General features: G+C 45.6%; 1 protein-coding gene across 1 annotated transcript; it reads right to left on the bottom strand.

Annotated features, from left to right (window-relative positions):
- Positions 1 to 7513: 7513 nt before the first annotated feature.
- Positions 7514 to 9905, bottom strand: T265_03925 (hypothetical protein; the record flags this gene model as incomplete). The annotated part of the gene is made up of 3 exons (XM_009168526.1): positions 7514 to 8395; positions 9589 to 9677; positions 9743 to 9905. The coding sequence occupies 3 exons, from the start codon at positions 9903 to 9905 to the stop codon at positions 7514 to 7516; spliced, it is 1134 nt and encodes a 377-aa protein (XP_009166790.1).
- Between the last annotated feature and the right edge of the window lie 6715 nt (positions 9906 to 16620).

The following is a 16620-nucleotide window of genomic DNA, read 5'->3' on the forward strand; positions in this document are numbered from 1 at the left end:
TGTGAAGAGGTTGCAAGATTTACAACCCGAACTCAGCTATTTGGAAATACACAACTCAGAATGAAAAAGGGGTATAAGGTAACAAAATCTGCTACTTAGCAGCGCAGTATCCGTTTGACGAAAGGTTCGGTGCCTCGCAGAACCTTGTTTAATACATCCTGTGTGGATCAACGGGATTTCTTCAAGTCTTACTGGAATTTTAAGGTTGTGGCCATGGAGAATTAGTTTTCTTGTTCACTTTCTGAAAAGGCCAGAGATACGAACTGTATCTGTGATATCAACTACTCCCACCAAGCAGGATAGCCCATCAAATATTTCCAATTGCAGTTGAAGTTTTACGGATACTTTCAGATACATTACTTACATACATACATACTTATGGATCCATTCTGTTACAGCAACCTTAATAAAACGATGATAGTTGTGGATAACCAACGGCGGAAGCCTGGTTGGTTCACAGTGTAAAAACACGATAAACAGACTTGAGATATTATAAGTAGCAACAGCATGGGATGCTTAAAAAGTTTTATAAAGTGACAGTGTTAAGCACGTAGACAGTAGGAGAGTTTGTGTGAATATTCAGAAATGGTAAATTTGTCATTTACCATCTAATATATACTCACCTATACAACCACTATACGTCCACAGGGAGTAAACATATAGTTCTGTCAAGAAATCCGAATCTAACAAATGTAGTTTCCCATTATGGTGTTTTATTTTTTTGATACAGTAAAATAAAGTGACAAAAAACAGCCGGAATATTGAGTGACATGATAACTTTTCTATATTGCTTTGAAGAATGTGATTTTTCGGTCTAGAAGATTGACAGAAAAGATTTATGGGTGCTGAGGAGGATGGCTTTGGTTTCCACGGCCAAGTAATCATGTTACATCGAGGGTTCGGAAGCGCACCAAGGAAAAGAAAAAAAGGGTTGAGTATACAAAAGCCATGCATTGGATAGTTGGGTGATTCTGCAACCAACAGAAGAGTGTGCATATCACATAAGATTTTGGGCTACTGTCAGAGTGTAGTTAATTCCAATGAGGTATCCTCAGTAACGAAATACACTCATTTGCAACCATATTTGGTTTTGCAAGGGATTCACCTGAAACCCAACTGAATCTCTCGTTTGTGCTGTTTCTAAGCCACTGAATGTGATGCACCAAGCCGCTTCATGCTCCTGTGGGTACAGTATTCGAGACTCTCAATACATGTGTAGACTTAGTACATTACTCATAAGGTTGCTGAAGAAAACCGGTTGTGGGCTGTCGAAGAATTGTCGGCAATCTTTTAAGTAATGTACTACCTCTCCATTCTTTCAGGTTAGATTTCCGACGACCATCCGATCACTAAGCTCTAGGGTAAAACAACTGCTTTCCGTTCAACTACACCGTCGAAGCAGGAGAAGCTGTTCAGTGAATGGAGGACCTTGGTTCCGAATCTTCTTGAAAAGTTATTCTCAAATAATAATTCGATCTTTGACAATACTTTGAACGGTTTACTACTAGCTATCGGAGGTGAGTAAGCTTTGGATCCAGGAAACGTTTTTTACCATCTTGTCCTTGTGTAAATTTTCCAACAGATACCGAAAATAACAAACAATGCCCGTCGCCCATCACCACAGTAATAAATTTCGGTAGGACACACTTAGCGCGTCTTCTTTTTTAGGCTTGGAAGATATGTTGCTGTATGCGCGCTCTTCTTGTACTGATCAACCGTTGAAGAAACATGACAGGATATCCAATCACAGCTGTTGGTGCATAGCAGTGGGATACGAACTTCAAGTAGACAAAGGTAGACAAGACGTATAAACAGAAAGTGGTCGCATCAATATTTACCGCCATCAAACGGACGTTCACTTGCTATGTAGATGGCCGCCAGCCAATAAGCACCTTTTACAATGAATACATTGATGAATGACTCGAGCTGTTTCGGAATGACTCATGTTGACTGCGGATTAGTCAGACCGTCACAATATCCAGAGCGGCGAAAGAAGCTATTCACAAAAAAACGCGACGGAGTTACACTGACCGTGAATAACACACTCAGAACTGGGAAAGTGCAGCAGAACTTACATCAAATTGCTGATGGTGAACAATTGTACAACTTATGCGGTTAATTTGTGAGAAAACTTGGTGACTCATCACTAGTCGAATCACTGACGTTTGATAGTGCACCGACAATGCTCTCCCAAATGGTGACAGAGCATTTTTGGAGAACGGCTTTTGTCTCTATGACTGGGTAACATACGTACCTCTGTGAACTCTCCGTAGCGGTTCTGAGAGATATCACAATAACCCAGCTATGTGGTTTGTTTTTAGTGACACCGGTCTCGACGAGATGTAGTGCGCACACTACACAGAGCAAGTCCGATCAAGAATACTAAGCGAGTCGATGACAAAATGTACTTCGGATGACTTAAAACACTACCACAAGGTTTTAGTACAGATTGCACGCACCACTACTCCTTTTTTACATCTGTTTGATTGAAATAGAGGTGACCTCTAGCCTGAATTCTGTGAACAGAAGATCCTTCCATTACGGTCGGGGTGCAGCTATGCCTAAAATCGAGCAGTGTTATAACTTTCACGAATCACGCCATTCACATTTCCAACTGCTTTCATTGAAAGGCAATATGAGGCACCAGGTACTTGGTCCAACAGCAGTGGTATGAATACAAATCCAGAATATTAAGAAACTGATCACTGGTGATCATAATTTTACCGGTACGTCCAAGGCGTCCTTGGAATTACAGGACCGGAATGCCTCGATCGGAACTTTATCGACTTAACGAAGGTGGTTTTCGGTTGATCGCCGAAAAAACCATACATGTCACTCAATTGCGTACACGGTCCATCGCACATTGTTAACACGATCGCTTTGCACATCAGGTAACCTGACTTCAGAACGCAGAATGGTGTACACAGCACGACAGTTAAGTAGAAGGGACTTACAGTTCACTGCTTTTTATTTTGTGTGTGATAACCAGAATAATGATATCGGAGCAGGAGATTGAGTGTTCAGTCGAGTGGTACGAGTTTACATTCCATTAGATAAAAATTAAGTTAGCCACCTTACTCTATCTACATAAAGGTAGGTGTAATCTGATCCCCGTGAAAAAAAAAACTTGAAAGCCCTTGAGATTCTGTAAACCAATAGATATTCAAGACAAAATGAAAGGTAACGCGGCAGTTAAATTGGGTTCTAATATCATGGGAGAACGATGAATATCCACGCAGTTAAAAAGGATTTAAAGCTGAGGACTGAAAACCAACTGAACTGAATGTGAAAATGGTGCCTTCGGTGGCTAAACGACCTGGTGTCATTACATGAAGAAGGTGCGCTGTTATCTTTAAGTAACACTGTCGTCTGATCTCTAATGGTACATCAAAGAAGCAGCAGAGCCTTCCCCATTTTCTTGGGCCCATCATTCTACTGAGTATTGCGTACCATATGCTTCCTATTAATGGGGCCGATAATGCCCCAAAACTAATTTTGGTTCGCCTCAATAAATCCAGAGGAAAAGCAGAATGCACACCACGTAACCAGCCGATGACTGGATCTTCCATAGTCAAGAGAATGCTATCGTTCAAAATCCGGACAAAAATGACTTATCTACTCACAAGGTTGTTAGTAGTACAGAATGAAAGGTAAATGACGCTGCGCCTCGTTCAAGGCGCCCGTGATTTGTCGAAAGACAGTGGATACTACTGATACGGAATGGAGTAGCATGCGGTTTTCCCTTTACTCCGCCTTGATCTAACGGATGGTGGGATTTATCGCAGAATTTGTGGAACTGATTCGCAGCATTCGTTTACAATTGCGTGACGGCCAATGAATATCCAGGAAAGTTCAAGAAGACGAATATTCAGTTCTTAAAAACAAGGTCCAAAAGTCTGTAACTGTTTAGTTGATGCTTCTGATAAACAACTCCGCGTCCAAGGGCTTTCCTGTTTTAATTGGTAGACTAAAAATAACGGGTTACATGGATCTGATATGCTCCAAAAACTAGGTAATGTCCTCATGTTCTTGTATGAACCAATCCAATTGCTACATATACGGTCTGACCAATGTTGTCAAGCTTAAAAGGAGTACCTGAATTTACATTCCACGGGACCGTCACTCCAACAAGGGCCATTTTCTCTACTAAGAACTGGTCGTCGTGAGAATGGAAGTAATTTATGCTACCGCCACTTAGTTTCACCCTGGGTATGAGTAAGACAGCACGATTCAAATGCAAGTCCGTGAAAGCATTCATATTTGGGACCGCTTTGTTCCAGCCATATAGATATAGTGTTAGGCACAATTGCGTACTCAAACGACTGATTAATCTTACTGTGTTGTCCACTTGGATGGAGTTGTTTTCTAATCCAGCTAGGTCTACATCATACGGAATTTCATCATGCATCATGAACCGCTACGCGGGATCTATCCAGCATTGTGTCGACCAACAGCGGAGGTCATTTTTCGTTTTAAGCGTTAAGTTTTCGCTGCGCAAAGGTTAGTCAATCGAGACTTGTCCATGCGACAAACCAGTTGGTAATCGGATACCTGCTGATTACAATACATAATCTTGTAAACCATTATCTGTGCCGGGTTCTCAAGGCTGTCTCGTGAGTGAATTATCCAGACTTTAATTCATTTGCTTCTTTCCCTTGTAGAATGGGTTACCCCAGATTGCGACAGCACTTGCACGGCCAGGTGCCTTGGTTCATTTGCAGCATCACACATTCCTAAGCCGTGAACTAGTATAGTATACATCTAGCTCATATATGTTTCCAATGAACGGGCGGCTCGACCTCCGAATGAATCACTCGCTGTTTTTGAACACGGCGCGGCAAGCTGCCGGGACAGTGGTCACATCACGAATTTAGTTGACAAACACCAAGGGCGATCAATTCGAAGTCCGCGTAAATCCGTTTAGTTCGTCTCAACTCATACGAAAAATAAGGGAGCTTAAGGCACTAAGGCATCACTTTAGGTCCCAGACAAGGCGGAACAAGTAGTGAACTGTTGGTGAGTTTCCAGTGACCATGTAAGTAGTATCGCTTACGAAAGATACACAAGAATGCCTTGGCCGACCTCGTCGTTTTAGGGAGTATGAGAATCGATGCATCCAGTCTAGTCTGGTAGATTGTATGCATGAACTTTGAAAAAGTGCATGGTGAGAAGACCAATACACCGCGAGTTCAAGTATCGCAACCTTACCATTTTAACCAAAAAAAAACGCGATACTGTTTGTCTGCTCTGAACAACATCGGGAAGTGAAATGTCTCACAACAGTTCAGGAGCACCAAGATCATACTACTTATCGAAGGGAAGCCGACAGATGTTTGTGGAAAAATCAGCATTATCAACACTACAGGCAACATCCTGTTTGACTGATCAAACGCTAATATTCTGGAAAACGCAATTGAGGCACAATGTGGATTCCGAAGCCGACCAGCACATTCATCCGATGTTTGCAGCACGTCACTCAAGGACGGAACATACACTTATACGCCCCTTTCGTCTAGTCACTAAATGCTTTTGACTCAGTACATACGGATTCAACTATCTCAAAAAAATGCAAAATTATCAAATCATTTTGGTAAGGGGGCCCGAGTACTTAATTACGGAGCCACATTTGCCGAGTTCGAGTTTTGCGCCGTTATGAATCAAGATTGCGTTCTGACTCTCAGTTCAATCTCTTTCTGAGTGCAATCTGACTACGAGATTCCAACTACAGTATAAATAAAGGCGCCTCTTGAACACGCATTTTATTAGGCTAACCACGGTCCACAATAGTAGACGCTCTGAATTCCAATCAATGGGTACGGCATAATGTAACGTATAGGTTTCTGCTACCTCGGCAGTACCCTGTCTATAGACCTGACAACCTATACTGAGACGCCAATAGTGTTAAGGCTGATCGCACAAAGATTTATGCATGCATACAAGTAGCACTGTAGGGGATTACTGTACTTTCCTCCCCGTCGTGTGGCCGTGTAACAGGGATGCACTGCGTGGGCACACCCGAACGCTTGAAAGATCGTACGTACAATGCGATCTTTCGGACGAAGTAATCAAACAAAACCCGGAACACCGAAATCCTCCAACCATCCAATATCGACAAAATTAAGTGCACACCGATACACAATTAGTACCACTGACTAGGGCAAGTAGAATGAGAGATCAATAAAAGCCTCCAAAAACAACTAATCTAAGGTGGAGGAGCTCGAAGGCGGCCGAAATTGAGGCGGATGTCATGCCATTGCTTGAAGTCAGGCGGGTAATTCGAAACTGTGACTCTGTACCATCACAGTCGAAACGACCTGTGCATAGGCCAAGGTAGAATGGAGCTCGCGGGTTACAACCTTACTTAGTCTAGGCCATCATGGAGGCACCAATGAGTTGTCTAAGGTAATTCTCCTCCTATTCGCGACCAATACCCTCGACTTCACTGTCATATTACGAGAAGGAAGTTGAAAAACCTCTGCGACAACTGGTTTACCGTCTGACTATTCACTCCAGTTTTGTGCATCCTTCAGAAAGCATGACTGCGGTAGTTCATTTGCTCTATTCCACTGAAAATTGACGGACTCGACGGATGGGACCGGAGCCTTGACGTGAAAGAATTAATGTCGGTATTGTTTGTTAGGTCATTATGGTTAAACCGGTCGGTGGCTCTCCACAGGCCTGTGTTTTCCCACAAATGTCATTTGCCTGTGATGAGATTAATCGGTGCTCTCCTCTTAATCACAACTATTTAAGGTGCATCCAGAGCGGCATAACTTAACGAACTCCCACGTCTCAGAGTGCATCGAGTAGTCCGAGTAAAAAAGAGCTATTCCTCCGATTTTTGGGAAGTGGAAAGGCCCTTGACTATACACGATTCGGAATAAATGGAACATCCAACCATAGATGCTTACTTTTGTCAAAACTGGGGTAACGTTGCGAAGAGTTTTAAGAATTGCACCATAATACGAGTTGCTACCTAGTGTCACCGGGACTAAATAGATGTACTTGATCATCGATTATCAGTTAACATTCACACTAATGAACCCGGTGACAGAAGCCAGCCAAACACTCCGATACGATGCTTATGGGTTTAGGCAGCACCTCCATGATCTTGCTGTGATCCATATCACGCAATGACTAGTCATCTGATCTACGACAACAACGTCCGACTCACCAGCTGCCTAACAAAGCGCGCACCTGAGGATCATTTATTTCACCAAGTAAAATGAGTGGTGAGTTCTGCAGCTTACCTTACTTTAACGAAATGGTATGCAAACGAGGAAAAAGCAAACTGATCGACCACATTTTGATTCTTCTCTTCGAAATCTTGACCGAACTGGGGACAAAAATCATAAGTTTACATTTATCAGTAATAATGCATCTGTGGGTATGGAATGGGGATATATGCAATGGACAGGTGTTTACGGGGTGTAGTGTGATAATATCCTTAGTGGAGCTTGGTAGCATGGGGGAACTGTTTATAGCTTTGCAAAAAAGATATGACAAAAACCAATCAGTCGCTCTCATCGTCTGTCAGAATTTCTTCCTTTGGGATTTTTCGGTACGATCGTTCCCCGTAACTCGAACGACTTGGTCTAAAGGGTGAGTTACTATACTCCGTGTTTCGAACAAACCCAGGTCCCTTGTAAAGCGAAGTTCTTCGACTGTCGGATGGAAAACCAGCAGATCTCGGCGTTTGAGGTTTCGCTGTCACATACGGTGAATGGTACTGGAAGGGAGACGAAGAAGCCCAGGGAGAACCGGGAGAACTTCTAACAACTTCTGGATATCCATTGATAGCACGTTTCTTCCGGGGAGACGGCTTCCACACGATTTGTTGAACCCATTCCACGAGTTCCACGAACAAAACGACAGCCATTACGATGATCACTCTCGCTAGTTTTGGTGAGGTGTACCCAAGAATACGGGTTACGGGAGATTCAGAAGCTACTTCATTCGATACGTATGAAGAAGCATAATACGCGAGTCCAGTTAACAGCTCATGTTCTGTAAAGGGCAGATAAATGGCAGATGTGATGACGAGCGCACCAACGATGCGCAATACGTACTTCATAATGACCTTCGTTCGAGGATATTTGAATACCAGTGTTTCGGGTAGATGAAACCAGTAGAAAAAGACGAACGACAAACAACCGACAATCGCCACATAACAAAAAGTGATTTCTGCATTGGAAGCAAGAATCTGCCAAACAGAGGAACGAATATAGTCCAAAAGCATGAAAACCACACCAAACGTACCACCTAGAAGAACAAAAACACTCTGCAAAACAGCGCCACCGCGTTTCATGGGCAACATCCGGATAAGTATAATAAGCAGCACGAGAAGGCTACTCAAGACGACAAATCCTACGCCGGAGGCATAGTAGAAACTTATCTTTTCAGATAAGTAGTTAGCAGACAGCAATAACAATAAGCCAAGAACAGCAAGAAGAAAATGCAACTCATTCACGCGCAATTCGACTTTAGCTGTTAAAACCGGTCGTTGAGTAGGACCAGCCGGAGTGGATGGATCGCACACGGCGAAACAAGATGAGGGGAAGGTGGGTGACATCCACCGAAGGGTCGATGAGCTGTTTAAGGTTTTGGTGTCATCAGGTAGGACAGAAAAGAGAAAGGAAAAAATAGAAGACGATTCTGAACCGCGTCCCACATCACTCAACGAGGCACAAGAGAGACCAGTTTTTGGTAGTTGATCTGCATGTATGGTTTGGAATACATTTACCGAGGAGTGGTGGGCCTGAGGTAAGTCCCAGGATTCTTGGCCGTTCGGATTACGGAGATCAAGAGAAATGTCATGGTCACTTAAACAGTGAGAGATCCAATTATCTATTTTTGGTTCGGAAAAACAAAACAAGTAGACGGTATGGTGCATAATATTGACTTCAAGTTCCGTGGAAGGCTGAACCCAGTGTTGGTCCAGACGCCAAACAACGGATTCTGAAGAACACAGGAGAATTTCGAGTGTTAGCAGCAGGACCGGGAGGTGCATGTTAGAGTAGAACACGAAGTGTCGCTTTGAAAATCAGAATGTATGCTGAAAGAGAAGGCAAAAAGTGTGGTTAGTCCAATATACAGATATTTACTGTGAATTAATCACACTAGCCCTCCCCATTAGAAAAGTTTCCTCAAGAAGGCCATTTTGATAATATTGAAGGTGTTTCAATTGCACCACCCCTTTTAGAGGAACCAACCTGGCGCCATCACACCACAGCTGCGGGCTGATTGTCAATTCGACAGACTGATATCATCAGTCTGGCACTGACCAGTCATTGTGTACTGATGACACGCTATCTCGCCACGTCAGCTGCTCTTCTGAACTGGATCCGCCTATTCCGAAGGTAGTTACGCAGCGTCCGAATGCATCAGTCTGTCCGTGCATCGGTGCCTCAAGAAACCGCTCAAACCGTTTCGAACACCGTTCGAAATACCCCACACGATCAGCTCTCGGGAACCTCAGCTAAAAAGACCTGGCTCCTCGTTTGAAGCTGGTCGGCGCCCCAACCGGGTTGACAAGATATTAGTTGTCTGTCTAGCAGAGATGGCTAGATCCTAATTCCATCAACGGACAATGAAGTCTAGTAGATCCAAATAACGGGATATCACGTCGATTGGACGTATGAGCTGCCAGCCGGCTACGGACAGAGTGAAGGCCTGCTCTAAGTGGTCATATAATCAACCAAACAGAACTGGCTGTGATTCTCCTTGGAACACGAAGATTCACGCTCGATGCCGTAGACAATCATTAGCATCATCGACAGCATGCTATCAGTGTTCAACACCGACGCTCCACTGCCGTAAAACCATGATTTATTTGGAAACCTTATTGTGGAGAAAAGAATAAGCGCGGACAAGGAAGGGACTAAGGGCTGGCTTCCTACAATCATTCCTAGGTGCCTACACCTCCAAACATTCACTCAGGCAGTGAGGATATCGCGGTCCTCATCCTACAAGGCGAGTAGCACCGACAGCACCCAGGCGTTCCGTAATCTCCTTCATAAGCCTATCCAGAGTCAAGGGTTGACCACCTCTCTGCTTACGCCACTATGAGTTGGGCATAGAAGACAGCACTCTCTTTGGCATACGCAAAACATATCCCAACCAACGCAGCTTCTGGTGCTGGACACATTCTTCAATGGGAGTTCCTGTCGAACAACCGACCACTCGCTTTCTAACTGCCTCGTTACGGGTACGCCGACACCAACCCACACCAACTATGGTTATGAGACGATTGTCAAGCAACTGAAGATATCTCAGTTCCGCTGCTCCAACCGGCCAAGTCCCAGTCATACAACAAAACATTCCGCACTGTAGCCTGATACACACGACATTTGAGATTCAGGGATACACCACTCTGACGCTATAGGTGTCTCAAATGAGCAAACGAACTCGGGCCTTGCAGACTCGTGCATTCACCTCATCGATCACGCTGCAATCGGAATTAATACAAGTTCCAAGGTACGTAAAACGCTCACAACTTCGAGTGCATCGGCCTGGATCTTAAGTAGCATGTTGAGAGACTCCATGTCCACGAGCATGGAGTAGTGGGTGAAAAGTGCATGCCAAAGGACGGAACGGCTTTGGTCAGTTAATCCAAAATACCTGAGCCTTTTCTCCCTCTTCAAAGACGAGAACCATCTCGTTTGCGTACTCCAGATCGAAAAGGTTTTCTTCACAGACTATTTGAACACCGGAGTTTCGGAGAGGCCCAGAAAGCCGGGAACGCCCGAAAATTATTTCAGTTGATCCGTGCGATCGGTCCCCGGAAACTACCCGTGAGCGAAACAATCAAGGATCAGAATGGAGCGATCATCTTAAGGTAAGAAAAATGCCTCCACCGTTGGACCGAGTACTTTGAACAACAGTTATTGTGGCCACCAGCTGCCACTCATCTGGAGATTCCAGTTGAGGTAGAACCCTGGACAGTGAACGTGGAGCTTCCTGCGACATCGAAGGTTTATGACTGCATATGTTGTCTCAAGCGCCACCAAGCTCCTGATTTAGATTGTTCAAAGATGGGTGTGAAGTCCTCAGTGAGCGCTTGTCTGATTTATTTGCGTGCATATGAGAAAAGGGAGACTGTTTCAGACATCTGGGAAGAGTCAGTAATCATGCCCGTTTTCCAAAAAGAGGCTTCTGATGATGGTAGTAACCACAGGGGGAGCAGCTCGACCCCGGTCGTCACTTGTGCTTCGTCGCCCTGTGATGGCTCGTTAAACACTGACTCGAGAACAGCAAGCAGGATTTCAGTCTGGTAGGGGTTGCGTTGACCAAATCTTCGCACTCCGTCAGGTGCTAGAACAACGCCATACGTACAAACGGCCTACAATTTTACTATTCCTGGATTCCCAAGGCGCATTCGACTCACTTGATTAATCTGTTCTTTTCAACACACACTCCTAGCAAGGAATCCCATTGCTCGGTGAATTAGGACGATGCCGACCCCCACGCATTCCGCTGCAGCAGCCTCTGGATCACCAGAGGTGTGCATCCGGAAGCGGATGGAGAGTGATTGGGAGGTTAGCTAAACCACTGTGCTTGCATCCCGAATTCTCGTTGATCAGTACAGATCAATACTGAGGGATTTCAGTGTGAGAGCAAGAGCAGTTTGTCCTGCTTGCTTCAGAGCGCACCGAGGCTTGAAGATTGATTTCGAGATGCTTGAGGATGTCGGGGCCAGATGACGCGCCGACGTTGCTTGCTAAGCCGATGCAGGACGAACGGAGTCACCAATCCTAGCTGCTGGGCCCCCAGGAAGAGTTATCAACAGGGTGGGGGGAGAGGGAAGGGAAAGTGTTTGAAGGAAAAGGGAGGCGTCAGCAATGGCCTGTTTTCGCTTACCTGCCCTGCTGTATGGAGCAAGTAAGGCGACCCGGCACCACGCGGCGGCCGATGTGGCATGAAAGTACGCTAGTCGTGAATATCATGGTTGTACGAGGGCTGCAATAATGCCAGCGCGCCCACACCTAGACAGGAGAACGATTAGGGTCCTCAACCAAAGCTTTTGGCTCAAAAGCCTAACCGCAAGACAGCCGTTTTGCGGGAGATGCAAATGCATTACCATTTCTACGGAACAAGTCGCCACATGTTCCAACCCCCAACCGGAGGGCCAGGAGACTGTGTTCGTCAGACTTCTAACCACAGACCAACCTGGTATGAGAGACTGGATGTCACGGGGGCACTCCCCAGTATAGCTCAATGGATCGCTGGAGTGCCCAAATTGTCCCACCACGGTAAGGTCCAGTCTCTTCGTGACGGCCCAATCGAGAACGGCATGTGGGATTACGGCTTGGTAGAGGTTGCGTTGACCAAATCTTCGCACTCCGTCAGGTGCTAGAACAACGCCATACGTACAAACGGCCTACAATTTTACTATTCCTGGATTCCCAAGGCGCATTCGACTCACTTGATTAATCTGTTCTTTTCAACACACACTCCTAGCAAGGAATCCCATTGCTCGGTGAATTAGGACGATGCCGACCCCCACGCATTCCGCTGCAGCAGCCTCTGGATCACCAGAGGTGTGCATCCGGAAGCGGATGGAGAGTGATTGGGAGGTTAGCTAAACCACTGTGCTTGCATCCCGAATTCTCGTTGATCAGTACAGATCAATACTGAGGGATTTCAGTGTGAGAGCAAGAGCAGTTTGTCCTGCTTGCTTCAGAGCGCACCGAGGCTTGAAGATTGATTTCGAGATGCTTGAGGATGTCGGGGCCAGATGACGCGCCGACGTTGCTTGCAAAGCCGATGCAGGACGAACGGAGTCATCAATCCTAGCTGCTGGGCCCCCAGGAAGAGTTATCAACAGGGTGGGGGGAGAGGGAAGGGAAAGTGTTTGAAGGAAAAGGGAGGCGTCAGCAATGGCCTGTTTTCGCTTACCTGCCCTGCTGTATGGAGCAAGTAAGGCGACCCGGCACCACGCGGCGGCCGATGTGGTATTATTAGTTGTAAGTGTCATGGTTGTACGTGGGCTGGGATACTGTCAGGTCGCCCACACCTAGACAGGAAGACGATTAGGGTCCTCAACCAAAGCCATTGGCTTACAAGCCTAACTGCAAGGCAGCGGTTTTTGGCGGGAAATGCAAATGCCTTACCATTTCTACGGAACATATTCCACATGTTGCGACCCCCGACGTGGAGGAACACGGAACTGTGTTTGTCAGACCTCTAACCATTGACCAACCTGGTATGCGAGACTCTGAGTGTCGCGGGAACACCCCCTAGTATAGCTCAATCGGTCGCAGAGGGGCGCAAAACATCAATCCAAATGGTTCAGCTGTAGCGCACTTTCAGTGCCTAACTGCCATGCCACCAGAAGGAAACACGAGGGCTGGGATATTGCCAGGCTTGGGCAGCCTGGCAGCCTGGTCACTCCACGGTAAGGTCCAGTATCTTCATGAAGGTTATCTCTAAAAAAGAGCACTTAAATCACTGGGTGAGCACTTTCAACAACAATTCAACTGACCATCTGGAGTTGCTGAGCCGGATCCAAAGCCATAATGTAACCCTTGGCAGTGAACTTTCAAATTTCCAAGGCTTAGAAAATAAGCGAATACCTTCCCCCCTCAGCTGTTGCTGATCCAGACGAACATCCGCCCATCCTGTTCAAAACTGGATGTGAACTAATAATTTGCCTCGTAACCAACTGGAGTGAGTCAATGGTGGTGCCCATTTTCAAAGAGGATGTTCGCAGCGAATGTGGCAATCAGTGGAATCAGCTTGAGACCTATTATAATCAAACTTCACTTATTTTACGCCACTTCACGAAGGCACGTGAAGACGGGACACAAAAACAGCAAGCAGAACTTCGGGAAGGGACTGTGTGGTCTACACATTCACACTCCATCAAACGTTAGAGATATGGCATGCATGTACGGGTTTTGTGCAGTTGACTTGGGTTGATTTCAAGAGTGTATCAAATTCAGTCGACCGCTTAGTTCTCAACACGCTTGCGAAACAGGATATGCCTCAGAAGTTCGTGAATGTCATTCGTTGTGTTTATTCACATACTTGTGGGCGCGGGTGTAAAAAGCTCTCCAAAAGCTTTCCTACAAGCAGTGGTGTCCGACAAGAATGTCCACTCTATCAAGCTTTGTTTAGTTTCGTCGATGATGAAGTGGTAGGCGAACACTGAAAGGTCTCCAAACCCAAGGGCCAAAACCTTGTCGACATGGAATACGCAGACATTGTTCTCTTTTTCGGAAAACAGCAGGAAGCGCAAGCATCACTTGGGAAAATTACCAAAGTCATACCATTCTTCGTCAGGTGCTTCGCGCCCACAAGATGCGAAGTCATGCTGCAGGATGTGCGGTTTTCAAAAATGCCTCTAAAAACCCAAGGTATGACATTGGAAGTTGTGGGATGTTATACATATCTTGAAGGTTGCAATGGCACTGACTTTAGTGTGACAGACGAACTCTACGCAAGAATCTCAAACGCCATAACTTCGTTCGCCAGTTTGCGCCAGTTGTGGTGTCAAAAGGATATATCATCTAGTCTCTGAGAACGCGCGTATCAGACTACAGCTGTAGTACCCTTTCGGTGCTTAGCTGCCATGCCACCCGAAAGAAGCACGAGGACTGGGATACTGCCAGGTTGCCCAAACCTAGACAGGGGAAGTCGAGAAGTAGAGGTGGGGTTCGAACCATGGACCTTCCGGTCAGTAAATTCACGCTCTAACCACTTGGGCCATCTCGCCCCTGCTACAACTGATTGATTATTTGTTTTCAATTGAGATTTATTATTGTTTATTTGTCCGCTACCCAGTTGAGGGAACAAGTCGACGGCCATTTATTCACTTATCGCTAGTGTTCTCAGGGCCAGATACAGGATTTCTGTAACTGAGAAAAAGAAAACAGGACCTCACAATTTGGACTATGCTCTTGTGTTAAAGGGCGCCGAAGTAGCTGAAATACGTAAAAGATGCAGCAGCAGTATATATAAACATGTTACCACAAGACGAACCGGTCTGGTTACCAGTGCGTCATTGCCATCCACTCGCTTCATTATTAACATTGACAAAAATACATTAGCAATACATTGTGGTGTTTAACTGCCATGAAAGGAAGCCTTAGTAAAGAGTGGAAAGAAAAGGGTAAAAACTTATTGTGAAGAAGCCATATATTCTTAATAAATACGACCAGGAACAATGGGCCCGCACATTTGGACCTCATTAAAATAAACATATCTGAAAATCATGTAGAAGTAAGTTGCCATCAGCAGGATTGACAGAGCGTACTTCGCAAACTTCACCCGCCATAAACCCAGCGCATAACGATCGACAAACTTAACCGGGGAGCCTGACTAGGAAAAGATAACACGTACCAGAGGGATTGGTTGCGTACCAAGTACTGCAGGGCTTGTAACCATCTACAAGCAGATCGGATGGGTCCTAGTCAGAAAGGTAGCCCACAGGACTGTTTGCCAGTAGTCACTTGCAGTTCACACTGCCCGTCATGGCCCGTCCTCCACGAGCCTTTCTCCAGCAATCGCTCGGAAAGGCAAACAAAGTTTTCTCCGGTGTACGGTAGTTGGGCATACGCTATATATGCCACAACCACCTCAACCTGGTAAATTTAATCTGCCGCTAACAAACCGGATCCGTTACTAAGTACCCGATTACACACCACTCTTCGAAGTCAGCTAACTCTTGCTGTGCTACGGAGACACCTAGAGTCCTTGGATCAGTGCTTAGAGCATGAATTCACTGACCGAAAAGTTGCTGGTTTGAACCCGACCTGTCTAGGCTTGGGCAACCTGGCAGTACTTCAGCTACCTTCACCCTGCCTTCGAGTAGCATGGCAGCTAGACACAGAAAGGGATTTGCGGCTGAACGATTATTTTTTTTACTATCTTTATTATCGGGAGGACTTAGTCTTACAAGCATAGAGTGGGACCGACCCTACGACTACTCTGGTTTTACGGATTAGCCTGAACAGCCTCCGTGCATTCTCGGCCGCACTGTCCTAATTTCTTGAACTTTCTAGCTACACCACACCTCTCTGTCCACACACAGACTAGGTTTGAACTGTCATGTAATCGTCCGGCTAACCGAATGGTACCTCGAACGAGAATGGACGGAGCGTTTTGCACGAAGTCACAGTGGCCGCTTTGATATCCAGTGGCTTCTGTGAACGGAAACACAACAAACACGGTTCCCGGCGTCACTTATAGACGTTGCTATCTCATCCCAGTTAAGGTCAATGCCTTGCGAGAAGACCGCTTGTAATGCTTTGTGTTCTGGCGCACAGCGCTTCTCTAATGCTAAATGGGAAGCTCGTTTCTGAGGTTGACCGAGTGAGTTTAATGCTAATTCACAAAGAAGGATAGCGTAGTCCCAATCACCCTGTGTACTTCAGTACGACCCACAGTAAAGAATCGAATAGCAACATCGGTAGCTCATTGCAAAGTGGCTCAGCAATTATGGGAAGCCAGGTAGCATAATGACGCTTATTTTCTAAACCCAGTATGGTTGAGAAACAACTGGTGATGAGTACAAAGCTTCAAAAGACGTTGAAGCTTATCATTGCGTTTGGCGTCCAGACTAAACACACCACCAAGGTGTGCTTCTGATAAACTGAGGCATCCCACTTGTGCGTTGCA

The sequence above is a fragment of the Opisthorchis viverrini genome, assembly GCF_000715545.1.
Source record: "Opisthorchis viverrini unplaced genomic scaffold opera_v5_58, whole genome shotgun sequence".
NCBI lineage: Eukaryota > Metazoa > Platyhelminthes > Trematoda > Opisthorchiida > Opisthorchiidae > Opisthorchis > Opisthorchis viverrini.